Source organism: Coccidioides immitis, assembly GCF_000149335.2.
Source record: "Coccidioides immitis RS genomic scaffold supercont3.1, whole genome shotgun sequence".
NCBI lineage: Eukaryota > Fungi > Ascomycota > Eurotiomycetes > Onygenales > Onygenaceae > Coccidioides > Coccidioides immitis.
Window position 1 is genome coordinate 4,583,334 of NW_004504310.1, and position 13,123 is coordinate 4,596,456.

The window sequence follows — 13,123 nt, forward strand, 5'->3', positions numbered from 1 at the left end:
CCCGACAATCAGATAAGATTCTATCACGTGGCAAACCTTCGCCTGCGCAGACTGGGAAATGGGGAGGATGGAAGTGAGATGAGATACAAGGACAGAATAGAGGCTGCTTTTGAGTCTAGAACTATTACGGACACTGCATTGCAGAAGCTGCGAAGGCAATGTTGCTTGCTAAATAACCCAGCTGACCTGCACTTCAACTGTTTTCTCAACAAACAACACGCCGCCAGAGCTCAAAGTCACAGCGTAACAAGCACTGTGGAAAAGAGAAAAAAAAGGAGCATAAATACAGATTTTCCCAATCCTTCCAGCAAATTAAAAAAAAAGAAAAAGAAAATCAAAGACCATGCCATTCTGAGAGTACATAGATCGTGAACTTGACAGCGCCACCAGATGCAAAGGGAATAGAGTAGGTAATGCAGCCCAGGAATCAAACCGTAAATCACGAACCGGTAAAGGAATACAATCACTCTAGTTTATGCGAACCCGAAATACTCGCTGCCGGCAGTCATTGCTGTGTAGAGACGTTGTCTGAGAGTTTCGTAGCTTTCATACTCCGGTAGATCAAGCTCTGTTATACATATTAGCCGAAGGAACTATATAAAAATGGCCACGGAAAACTTACGGTTGAAACAAGTATGCGAGCTGGGTAGTCTATCTTTGTTACCATAGTCACGATGGATGTTGAACTTGCTAAATCCATTCATGCCCTCAAGCTCCCGGAAACCGTTGAGCGGAACTTTGCTAGTTCCAGTAACAAACTGAAGCAACTTGGCACGCTCTTCCTTGTCGAATGAGCGAACAGCACGCCAGAACCACTGGATCTGTGGAGACGACGCAGAGTAGTTGTGGTAGTCGGTATTGTTCTTCCAATCGTCGACATCAATTTCGGGTAGGCCGGAAATCAGCAACTCCAGTTCTTGTTCATTGAAAATGGAGATAAGGTCGGCGGGGATAATATCATGGAAGCCCTTTAAGAAATTGTCTAGTTGCTCTTTAACAGATCCAACCAACCGGTGCTCGACAACAAGCTGAACATATTCCTCTTTGTTTTCTTGAGTGACTGGAATGTTGCGTCCGTTCTCAACCAAGTCAATAACCTGCTTTTCGCCGAAAGCTTCGACCTCAACCGAAAAGTTCTCGGTGAGAATGTCGGTGATATCGTTCTCTAACATCCAGAGTAGAGACTTGTAATAATCCAAATCAAGGGTTTCCATGTCCTTGATAGACACCGATTTCCCAAGAATACGCTTGTATACGGCGCGGCTAAAATGGCAGTCTAGGACTCGACCTTCGTAGATGGCTTTGCCAATAATGCGCCCGATAAACTTGAAGAACATCAAGTGTTCCTGGTTGACCCCACTGAGCCGGTTAGGGTGGAATGTCGTGCGGTCAGACGCAACGGGGATAAAAAGAGCGTAGTTGGGATTGAACATTCCACGAGCGAGGACTTGGAACCACTCTCTCGTCACGCCTCCAGCGTCAACGCCCTCTTCGCCGTGGAAACGGACGCTAAGTTTACCGTACTTCATCTCGTCTGCTGTTTTGAAGTATAACGATTTGAAGGAATCAAGGAAAACCTGGTCTCTGCGAACAGATAGTTGCAGCGGCGGATGAGGATGTCGAGCCTCAGCCCCACGAGAATGAATACGACGGTTGAAGTAATTGCGCTTGTTGTCAAACTCTAGTACTTTCGGGTTCTTAACGAGGAGTGAAAACGTACCACTCATGAGTCGAGGGTTTTGGCGAACAAGCTCGTTGAGAATCTTTCGATGTTCCTCAGTGAATGTGAAGAACAGCCCCTCCATTCCAGCATCCGGCGGAGGGCTTGCAATGGAGAATTCTCGTCCGTGTCTGGAGAGTGGGAGATCCCTGAGAGTCGTGTTCTTGCAGACAACCATTAACGACTCGATGAGCGGGAGTAACGTGGTGGCCACATTCAGCATGCTCTCTTTTTGACGAATAGTGGTGAGACATTCACTCAATTTGTTCCAGAGAGGCCCAAAGGTAGCACTTTCATAGAGGTTCTTCAAAACATTTTCCTTCTCGGGGCACTCGGGATCGGAACCCTTATCTTTATCACCTCTGGCTGGATCAAATAAGTAATCGAGGGCAGTAAGGACCCGGAGGAGCTTAGCCTGATCTGAACTTGACGGCGAGAACTTTGACAAAGCCATGCCTTGGACATCAGTTCCGCTCTTAGCTTGGGTAATGTGCGGCAAGAGCTCATTCAGATCCGACAGAATGGATTCGCTTAGTGTCTGCGCTTGCTGTACTAACTCCCTGCCAATGACCTCCTTGGCCCCGGGGACAGATGACAGATTGTTGATAGTTGACAATGTTTCTCTAAATATTTTTCCGTTGCACTCTCGAGCAGCAAGTATATGAACCACGAGCTGCAAGTTATGTTCTGGTACGACTGGGGGCTCAATGACACGCTGTTTCTTTTGTTTTGAATCCGGTTGACCTTCATTGGAAGAGCCCTGGCCAGGTTCTTCAGGCTTCTGTTCAGTGGCAACTGGTCCGGGGTCAGGCATTGCAGTATCAACCGTTTCATCTGCAGCCTCTGCTTTCTCTTTCTCCTTGGCAGCTGCGGCTTCCTTCGCTTTAGCTTCTTCTTCTTGTCTCTCCTTTTCTTTCTTGAGGAGAATAGACAATGGCTGCGTAATACTGCTCAATAACCCAGAGAGCTGCTCCATGCAATTAGGACTGTCGAGGATTGCCTTACGGTCGAGTAAGGATAACAAGGAGTTCAATGCGAATTTATTTGCCTTATTCTCCTTAAACTTACCCTTGCGGAATGACTTGAACTTAAGGGCTGTATGCGAGTCGTGTTCGGTGAGGAAGAACCAGGCAATATGAGGATTATATTGTGTAAGGAACGACAATGCACCAAGACACTGTTGGATCACAACCAATGGAGTAACATCACCATTGCCAGGTGTAGGCAATGGGATGGTGCGTTTAGGTTGGGGAGTCTTTTGTGTCGTCGGTGTTTTCGCTCTGAGAGACAAATGAGCAAAACTGCGTTCAACAGCTGAGATATCGGCGCTGCCATCCTGCAAAATGAGGAGCAATAGACTTAAAACCTCTGTCCTATTCTGTCGATTCTGGCAGACGTTGTGGAGTATATCATTGAGATGATGCCGTGCATTTCCTTGTAATGGCATGAACATAAGTCGTAAAAGAGTGGCAACACCGGCTTTGTCAAGCATCTGCACAATTTGACGTCGCTGCGGCTTCTTGGCACTTTCATCCTGTTGCGACGCCTCGGCTCTGGACTGCGAGTCCATTCTACCAATATCGAATTGTGCTAAGCGTCGACCGGTAAGGGCGCGAGCTTCGCTAACGAACTCAGGACCGAGAGCGGCTAGGACCTCTTCGGGCTGGTCGGCCAACACGGTTTGCCGAAGAGACGGGTTTAGCGTAGCAAGGAAGCTTGCCGGATCCATATCCTCAGCATGTGGTGTTCCATTAGCAGCAGCTTGTCTACGGGCAGCGTCTCGTTCACGACGACGGCGATCAGCGGCTTCTTGCTGCAAGAGCTCTTCACGAATTTCCGGAGGCAACGCTTCTAAAAATTCAGGGTTAATTTCACTGGGTTCTTCGCCCGCTGCAGCAGCATGAGATCTCTGTTCTGCTAGCTGTTGCATGATAACCTCTTCACGGAACTCCTCAGGGATAGCTTCAAGGAACTCGGGATCGATATCCATGCCGGTGATATCAAGCTGGCGACCTCGAATAGTGGTATGCACACGAGGGGTAGGTTCAGATGGGCCTGCAGCAGATGCTTCAGCTTCCGGCTGCTGCGCTTCTTGACTTAGCTCTGTTGGCTGAACATCGTCCATGGGTTCACCCCCAGCTGCCTGGCGAGCACTCTCCGCTGCACGCTCTGCCTCTTGTTGTCTCAAAGCTTCTTCCTCTTCCTCCTTTCGTTTGCGTTCCTTTTCAGCTTCCTCCTTCGCGATACGTTCCTGACGTTCGTTTTCTTTCCGTTCTTCCTCTCGTCTCTTCATTTCCTCCTCGAGCTGCTTTTTCAGACGTTTACTTTCTTCAATAGCAGGAGGGACGAGGAGCTTGTGAATAGAGTTTAGAACCCGCAGAGCTTTGTCAACATAGCTATTCCCAAATAGGATACGAGCTTCCTCTTGCCAGCGAGTGGTTGTAGTAGAGATATTGAATGTTACTGCCTGACTAGGATCGTCGCGAGGGCGTGTGCTCACACTAGGCCGGCCTAAGCCAAGCATATCTTGAAGGCGGGAGGGAAGAGAAGCGTCACGCTCGATGTGAAGGTGGAACCCGTCTGGTCGAGTAACGACACCGAAACCAGGGCCTCCCTGTCCAATAACCTGTAGGATTGCGTTCATAAAACTAACAGGACTATCGACGGACAAAAATCTGCCCTGGCTAGCCGGATCGATTGCATGTACCCACTCGCTGAAAGCTTCGGTGCTAGGTGGCTGGTCTGCTGCTCGATCATTGCGACGCAGTAGTGGGTTGGTCCCATCGTCGTTCCGAGGAGCCGCCATTGTTGTTCGGTGAGCCCGGAAACTAGGAATGTGGGTACCTCCATGGCGGCCACCAAAGCCACCGGCGAAAATGTTCCACGGTGTTCGTTGCGTCCGTGTATGGGCAAGCTCATCAACCCATGCCCAAGGTGAGTTCATGTCCGCATCCTCATCTGAGTAAGAATTAGCAAAGATGATACTGAAAGGGGCAAGCGAATCGCCACTAACCGTCAAATCCATGATAGCCATGTTCGTCGTAGTCGTCGACATCTTCCTCTAATTCGTCTATCTCTTCGTCCTCGTCTGCAATAACAGTTAGCAACCGAGCCCTCTCAATGTTAGAACTGCACGCACCCTCATCTTCATTCATGTCGTCGTCGTCCAACATGTCATCATGTAAATTAGCTCTAAGCCCAATATCGTCTTCGATCCGCTCGACGGTTGCGCCGCCACCCTCAAGGACACGGAGTAGTTCATCAAAATGAGGTGGCCCGCCATGACGATCTCCTTGGGCGATATCTTCCAGGTCATCCTCTAGTTGGTCCATGATTTCGGCATCTGCTTCATCATCGGTCATTTCTTCACTCTCCCACTCGTCATCATCACCGTGAAGGCTGTCATTATCATGATCCCCAGTAATCTCCCCGGCCATTATTTCGTTATCTAAATCCGACTCATCTTCGCTGTCGTCTTCATCGTCATCTTCATCGTCGTCCTCGTCATCCTCATCTTCATCGCTCTCGATAAGGACTTCAATATCCATGGGGGTATCGCCCGGCAAGCCTTCGATCGGACCGCGTCCGTCAAGGTCCTCGTCTTCGCTGACCACTTCGCCATCATTTTCTGGCATATCTTCTTCATAGTCCATTTCTTCGTCATACTCATCGTCGTACATTTCGTCCTCGTCTTCTTCCTCCTCAGAGGGCGTCTCTTCCTCGTGGTCTGGTTCAAACATTCCAAGAGTTGAATGACGGAATAAATCTGGAGTCTCTTCTCTATCATCATCGATATCTGACACGGAAGTTGCAGAAGAGATCTCGTCTTCATCGGCTACACCCGGGGCACCGACGCCAGCAATACTAGCAGCTTCGCTGAGCAACACTGCAGTCTGCGTAAGCTTATTCAGCGGGCGAAGAATGTACTTGACAGCTCTCTTAGACGATGGAAAGTTTAAGTCTATATCGGCAACCGAAGAAGTGAATGCAGACATAAAGTTCTTCTCGAACATCATCTTCGCAATATAGCGAGTGGATGAAGGATAATGCGCAGAGCCGTCCGTATTTGTTGCTCCACTCAACATCTTGTCAAAAAGGTCGGCTAGGCACATAAGCCGGGCATATTTGACGTCAAGCGGCTCTTGAGACGAATTGGCTTCCTTGTAACACTTTAGAGCATGCTCGAGAACGAATTTTCGCACAAACATCAAATCTGTTTCCTCTTCTTCATCCATAGTAGGACGTCGCTTTGATCCACCAAATTCACCAGTCTTGGAACACAGGGCGACAATAACCCGCATGGCCCAATGCGACGTATTTACTCTCTTCTTGAACGATATGGATTCGTCGTGTTCTAAAGTCCCGACGGGAATAAGGAAGTAAAGTAAATAATTGAGGATACCAGAGCGCGGTTTGGAAGGCGTAGTGGCAAGAGGATCGGCCTTGCGCGAGAAATTAATGAATTCAACTTTGGTGCGGTTGTACGAGGAGAGAAGTTCCGTCAGACATTGAAGCAGGAAGCATCGATAGATATAGATGGGATGGTCTTCGGATTTGAACTGCGGTTTCTCTGACTTCTTAGGGATCGGTTCTCGTGGCGGGGGAGTTGAGCAGGCTGAAGATACGTCTGCAGTAATCATCTCCACATCCTCCGATTGATATCCGGTGTTTTCTGAGGTGCTTGTGACTTCTTTGTCATCAACATCTCGGTAGGAGAGCAATTCAGAAAGCAGGTAGTGAATCACGCCATCCGGATGCTCCACGACTGGAGGCTTCAGTTCGACCTTTTGCTTGCCTTTGGTATCGCCATGCTCTCCACGTTCCGTTTCTCGGCTTGGTCCTTCAGATGTCTCTGCCTTGTTTGGCTCCTTGGACTCCTCACCGGGTGCAATGCCAGGTTGCAGTGGCTCCTTGTCACTCCTTTCAACCTTCAAAGTGAGGACTTGCTGTCTTTGTTGAGGATCGTATCTTTGCAACTTCAGTTTTTCATTGGTAGCCTCGACGAAAATCTTTGGAGATCTCAGCGCTAATTGATAGAATTGTCGAATATAACCGGTCGTGTCCGTTTGACGAGGAGATCTAGCATCAAAGCTTGCCACGATCTCATTTTTCATGATTTGCCGAATTGTGTCATCATCTTCAATGATGTGACGCAGAATTAGCATAAAGCTGCTCTGCAATCTATCATTTGAGGAGTCGGCAAGTTGCTTGATCATGACAAACAACCGCTGCAGGTTTTTCTTTTCTCCTAAGCGCACAGCAATATCTCGATGTCGGGTTAAAATGACAAAGATTCGACAAACAGATAAAGCCAAAGTCTCATCTTTTCCAATTCTAGGAAGAATTTCCACAACAGCATCGAAGAGCTGTACTTTGGCTTCAATTTCAATAATTGGCTCCTGCAGCTCGGCTGGGGAGTCTGAAACATTATCCGAATTTGGGGATGTCCACGTAATTTGGTCCGGTTGCTCGTCGTCAGACAGAATTCTCTCTAATATCAAGAGGACCTGGGCAATCCACGGGCAAGATTCACCGGTGGACTTGTCTGACTGGGGTTTAGGAATGGTGATGAACCCAAGAAGGAGAGAAAAGTTTTCTCTCAGGTGCTCTAATGTAGCATCATACACGCTCTTTTCTTGAAGGACCAAGGCAAGCAAATTAGCATAGGCCGCTATCTTTTTGCCTCCTGACTGGAAATTCTCATCCATCTGCAGTGATATTAAAGAATGTATCAACGTTTCCCCGATTTCTTTGCGGAACGTAGCTCCATCCCGGAGTTTAGCGGCAGAGTTAATCAGGTCAGCGAGTTCGAAAGTGACGTCGTGATGCAGATTGAGAACTTCGAGACATCTTTCGATCAAATTGGTGCGGACCTTGTCACGCTCCTCATCCAAATCCTCAACGGTGACTACGTCTCGCCGCTTTGGGGTGGACGTTCTTCTCGTAGTTTGCAATGCTGTCGTATTGGCAGTGCTTTGATTCAATGAGGTGGCTTCCGTATTAGCACTGTCACTAGCCCGTGCTGCAGAAGGGAATGCATCAAGGGGTGCAGCCTGGATTTCGTCGAGCAAAGCCTCGATGTGGCCTTCGAAAGCCTGGCTGAATGGGGTGGCCGTGGCGGACCCATCAGAACGCTGAGCTTGATTTGGTGCAGGAGTACCGAATAGACTCTCGGTCGGAGGGGTGTTGCTGACTCTCGAGGTCGGCTCAATATCAGAGGAGGGCACTGGGAGTCTCGGTGGAGGTCTGAGCCCTTTATGGGCTGAACAATACTCCTCTGCAGAAGATGAAGAATTATTGCAACGATACAATGCTTCTTTTGCAAGGTTCTCATCATACCCTTTCTCCGTTAAAGAACTAAGGCGGTCTCTATGGAAAAAGAATGTTCTCGGAGTGGGTGAGCCAGCCAAGGGGGGAACATCGCCACGGTGGTGCGCTCCGCTTTCATATTCTCCTTCTAATACTGACCGAAGAATCTCAATCAACGCCTTCACCATCGAACTGGACGCATCTTCGATAAAGTCGGATTCCCACATTCGTTGAACCAAAGGCAAGGCTTCCATTCTCAGCTCTACCAAAAATTGAGACGGCACGAAGGCATCAGGGCGATCCCTGTGCTGTTCAGCTGCCATAGCTTGTGTCTGGCTAGAATCGATAATATATCGCGCCGACGTCGTCTCAGAGAAGAAGGTCAAGATAAGTTTGATACAGCCACAAGCTGCGGCCAACCGGGACGCCAATTCGGGGGAAGAATTCCCTCTAGCCTGGAGAGACAGGGTCTTGATTTCATCCAAGAAAAGATCAGCCAAGTCACTCAACGTCCGTATACCTCCTATCTTCTTAAAGGCGTTGAGAACGATAGTGAGACAATGTGAGTGGGGGCGATCGCTCGCTATTTCTATCATTAGTTACTATCTTGAACACAAAAAGTCTCTCAGGGAAATCTTACTCTCAAATAATAATTGGGAAAATGCCGATAAAATAACAATTAGATAGGAGAAACGATCTTTAGGATTTGAATCGCAAGCTTGCTGTAATTGATCCACGACCATTAAGGCCAAGGCCTCGGCAACTTTGGTAGCCCTCTGTCGCTGATAGGTATCCATGCGCCGCTTACTCGTAAGACCATGGCCCAAAACGTGATGAAATCCTGTGACGGATAAAGGCAAGGTGCTAGTCAAGTAGCGGAGGACGTCAGTATTCCGGAGTGCTGCCCAATTTATGGAACTATCAGTGGCTTTTGATGCTTCATCAAGAGCAGAGGAATCCGTATTAATTCCAGTAGGTGCCGATTGTATTGTAGGATGAACAATATTTGTGTCTGCAAGGCCAAAACCGCTTGATCTGGGCAAACTTTTCCATTCGGGCGGCTCATTTTTTTGCAATAATATCTCCTCCCACACACAAGCCGCCTGCAAACTACCCAAGCTTTGAACGAGCTTGGCATACTTATCCGCTAGATTAACTTGGACAAAAGGAGAAACTTGTTGACTGGGTCGAACAGGGTACAAATGTGGTCCGTACATTTCGCGCAGAACATCTGTCAGTGTCACAACTGCAACAAGATGTTTCACGAAATATGTGCCTTTCAGCTTCACATCGTGGACATCCGGTTCGCTCGTCGGAGTCGAGCAAGTAACAGGGGTGAAGAAGCCATGCGTGTGCCACGTTTCAAAGAAAGGCCCCAGTCTATCAAGCACCTTTTGAGTTCGCTTGACCACCGAAGGCACGACAAGATGAGGCTTCGTCTCAGCCATTACCTTGATAACCTGCGACAAGTAGCGACTTGCTTCAGTAGTGTGGAATGTATGTGGCACACTTGGTAGGGTTGCCAAATCGAGAACGTATTCCACACCACCGAATTCAATGAAATTAGAGCACATGTTTTGATTCTCAAAAAATCCTGCCAGAAATCTCACGGTAGTGAAAAGATAGTCAGCGACATCGAGACCATCGGGGTCGGCAGCATTGTCCAAAATCCATTTAGCGACATCTGGAGAACCAAAAACATCCGAATATTGTCGTGGAGGCAGGCCGTTTATAGAAACTCCTCCATCAGTCAGGCTAGGAACGGGAGACTTTTGTAGTAACTCGAAGTCTTCAGTGAATGATGCGCCAGGCTCAGTAACAGCAGACGCTGGCCCACCGAGGATAGACATGTTCCGCTTGTCATCTTGAGTCCATAACTTCGCTCCTAATCCATGCTGCCAAGCTTTGGAAGACACGAGAATTCGGATGCGAGCAACCAGACGAACAATCGCGCTTGTTACCGCCTTCTTTAAACGGGGATGATGCCTAATAAGCTCGTCGAACGAATTGCCCAAAGCCCGTAGTAAATTTGAATCGTGTCTCATGCACTTCACATGCTCAGGGCTTTCAAAAATGTCGAAGAAGCGCTCTAGAGCATCTGAAGATCCAAAAAGTTCCAGGCCAGTTGAATTCAAGCAAATCGCCCCGAACGCCACTGGAATACATACAATAGCCTCTGAAGAAGGTAAAATGCCATCAGATCCTTTATGCTGGGGTGAAGCGAGGATCTGGGCCACAAGGGATTTGGGGTCCGTATCAGGATTAGAGGGAATGAACAAATTCGGCAACTTATCGTTTTCTGTGCCGCTAGGAGCAGTTTCAATCGGTCCCGCCATTACCGCCTCTAACAACGATTTGCTCAACCCAGCTTCCGCGATAACCGCGTAACTGGTTGGTTCGTTATGGATGAAGTTGCTCATGACGTTCACAACGCCGCTCCACACATGAGAACCGAATACCACAGCATTCTCAAGAACCAGACGAAGTCCTTCAAGCAATGGAGGAGAATCGATTAGGTTTCGTAATAACCGTTCAAATCCACCGGTATTGTGTTGCATAACATGGTTCACAAACTTGAGAAGCCATCGCAAAGATTGCTGGTGGAAGTATGGTATTTGGTAGTCAGTGTACGCATTCTTATGTTCATCCGGAATCCCTTTCCCTTCCTTAACGAGCTCGAAAGCGGATTTAGATTCCCAGGAAATGAGGCCGGACAGAGCATCAAACCCACGGGCTGAAGCTAAGGTGGCTAAAGCGTCCCGGACTGGGTGAACGTAAGTATCGAGAAACTCCATCACACGTGGGTAGACCCTTCGAGCCTTCTCAGTTCGAAGATTGAGCACATCAACCAGCATTGGTATCAAGCCTGCCGAAACAAGGGTCTCAGGCGTCCTCGCACCGGAATTAGGGAGCGTACGGAGCAGGGAAAACAGAGATTCTCGCCAATCATCATTATCGAAACTATCATCATCATCGGGAGTGCCAAGATCGGCAACCGTCTTTCGAATGATAAACATCAAGATTCCGTGGTTCACATTAACATTAAGTGCAGTACAAACATCCGCTGCCTTAGACTTATGTCTCGCAAGTGCGTCAAGACAAGCAAGCGCAAAAGTCTGGTTGGGAATAGAAGCACTGATATCACCCGCTACGCCGAGGTGCACGAACTCAGCAAGTTGATAAGCAAGTTGAAGCCGCTTTGGCTCGTCCGAGTCTTGTAAGAGAATCTTTTGCTGAAATACAGCTTCCGGGTATACGTATGCGAGGTTCGTGAGTGCAAGGACCCTGATAGCAAGTATCTGCTGCCTTGTCTCAAAGGATTTGGCGAGTGCGTAGGCGGTACGCACCCGGTTCAATAGCTCGTATTTGGACTCCTTTGGGACCTTTGTAGCATATTCATTCACAACCTCTTCTATGCCACGAGACAGTATCTCAGAGTTTGGTATTTCTAATACAGTCATTCCTCGCGCAGCCTCATCGGACTTGACGGCCGGAGATGGGGTAACAACGGATGGTGAGTCGTCAAGGGAGGAGTCACGACCAGGCCGGGAGCCGGGGTGCACAGAATGTCGACGAACGGGAGTAGGCGTCGTGGGAACCTGGGCGGTATGGCTGTGGCTTATCACTGGTGCAGACGGTTCTTTGCTAGGCTCCACATCTCGAGGGTAATATGACACGCGAACGTTGCCCCAGTCTTCCCAATCATTTGTGCCAGCCCCATTGTCAAGGAGAATATCAGTTTCAACTTTCTTGGTTGTATCTGTGCTGGTTAAACTGATCAGATTATTCGCATTGCAATTACCAGGGGACGTCGAAAGAGGTTTTGCTTTCTCTTTTCCCTTCCCGGTGACGTGGGCATCGTTAGGCTTCGCCAATAACGGTGGACGAGGAAACGGCGCTGCAAGCTTCTGGACGCGTTCAAGTTCGATATTGTAATGTGTTGCTAAGAGCGACTGATGGAAATGCGAACTATTTGTCGCTCGATGCCTGGAGTAGTACCGTTGAGCAAGGCATACGCCAAGGCGCAGAGTACACTGAAGCAAAGAAAGCGAAGATGTATTGAGCAAGGCGTTCAACCGCTCACTACTATTAAACAAGCTTCGATTTCCGCATTTCTCCAGAAGGAGCCGGGAAAAATCTAATATCGACTCCACCAGCTCTCTGTCGCCCTCACGGCCAAAGCCAAACGCATCCAGTTTCGTTTGACATTCTTCTCCTTTTAACGATGCATTACCAGCAAGCAACTCATCAACCAGGAACAGCCGACCAAAAGGCTTCGTCTGTGGGCCAAGGTCAAGGTCGTATTTACTGATAAGCCGAGCCAGGATGTCATCAAACCGATTCAGGATGGGGATCCAGTTGTAAAGATCGCCTCTTGGGAACGGCCATCTGCGCGGGAATTGGGACAGGAGTGATGGAAGTTCTGGAACCGGAATTTCAGCAGCCGATTCGGCGAAGCGCCGCAAGGCCACGGACTGTCAAGGAACGGAAAGGTTAGAACGATGGGTCACCCTTCATCGAAAGGAGGTGCGAGATTTGAAAGGGGGTGCTCACCTTTGTAGGCTCATGCTTGGGGCCCGGCACCTTGTCAATTCTCCCCATGATGCAGGCAAGCCTTACTGGCCACCATGTGAAAAGGCTGGATTACAGGTGTAGCTCTTCCGACAACGCTGATGGGTTCGCCACAAGTTGTGATGTCAGCGAGGACAAGCTCTCGTTCTCGATATTGTAGAATTCAAGAGACCGATATTCGCGAGGCCAAGGAGATTGTCAACTCACTGAACTATTCGGATCTCTAATGGTTGCGAGAAAAATGAGGGATGAGAATAAAAATGTGATTTGATGGGAGAGGGGTGATGTAGCTCGGATGATGTTGCAAGGCGTTGGCTGCAACTGAGGGCTGTGTGGAAAAAGTACAAGAAAGATTTAGGGCACGAGTGCAGATCGTGGCCCTTGATATCTTCAATGTCGATTCCAAATTCCCTGCGTTCCGTGTCTAATTAAAGCAACGATGGAGGGAATGTTGGGAGCTTGTCGGTTCTGTAAGAAAAGTGTTGGAGACTCGCAACTAAGATCTTAGCAAAAGCATGGAGG

General features: G+C 48.6%; 1 protein-coding gene across 1 annotated transcript; it reads right to left on the reverse strand.

Moving 5' to 3' along the window:
• Positions 1-84: 84 nt before the first annotated feature.
• On the reverse strand, positions 85-13,046 carry CIMG_01480 (DNA binding protein URE-B1). The gene is made up of 7 exons (XM_001247708.2): positions 12,809-13,046; positions 12,584-12,699; positions 8,670-12,504; positions 4,860-8,612; positions 4,734-4,808; positions 623-4,678; positions 85-568 (listed from the first exon to the last, which is right to left on the reverse strand). The coding sequence occupies exons 2-7, from the start codon at positions 12,629-12,631 to the stop codon at positions 474-476; spliced, it is 11,862 nt and encodes a 3,953-aa protein (XP_001247709.1). The 5' UTR covers positions 12,632-12,699; positions 12,809-13,046; the 3' UTR covers positions 85-473.
• Between the last annotated feature and the right edge of the window lie 77 nt (positions 13,047-13,123).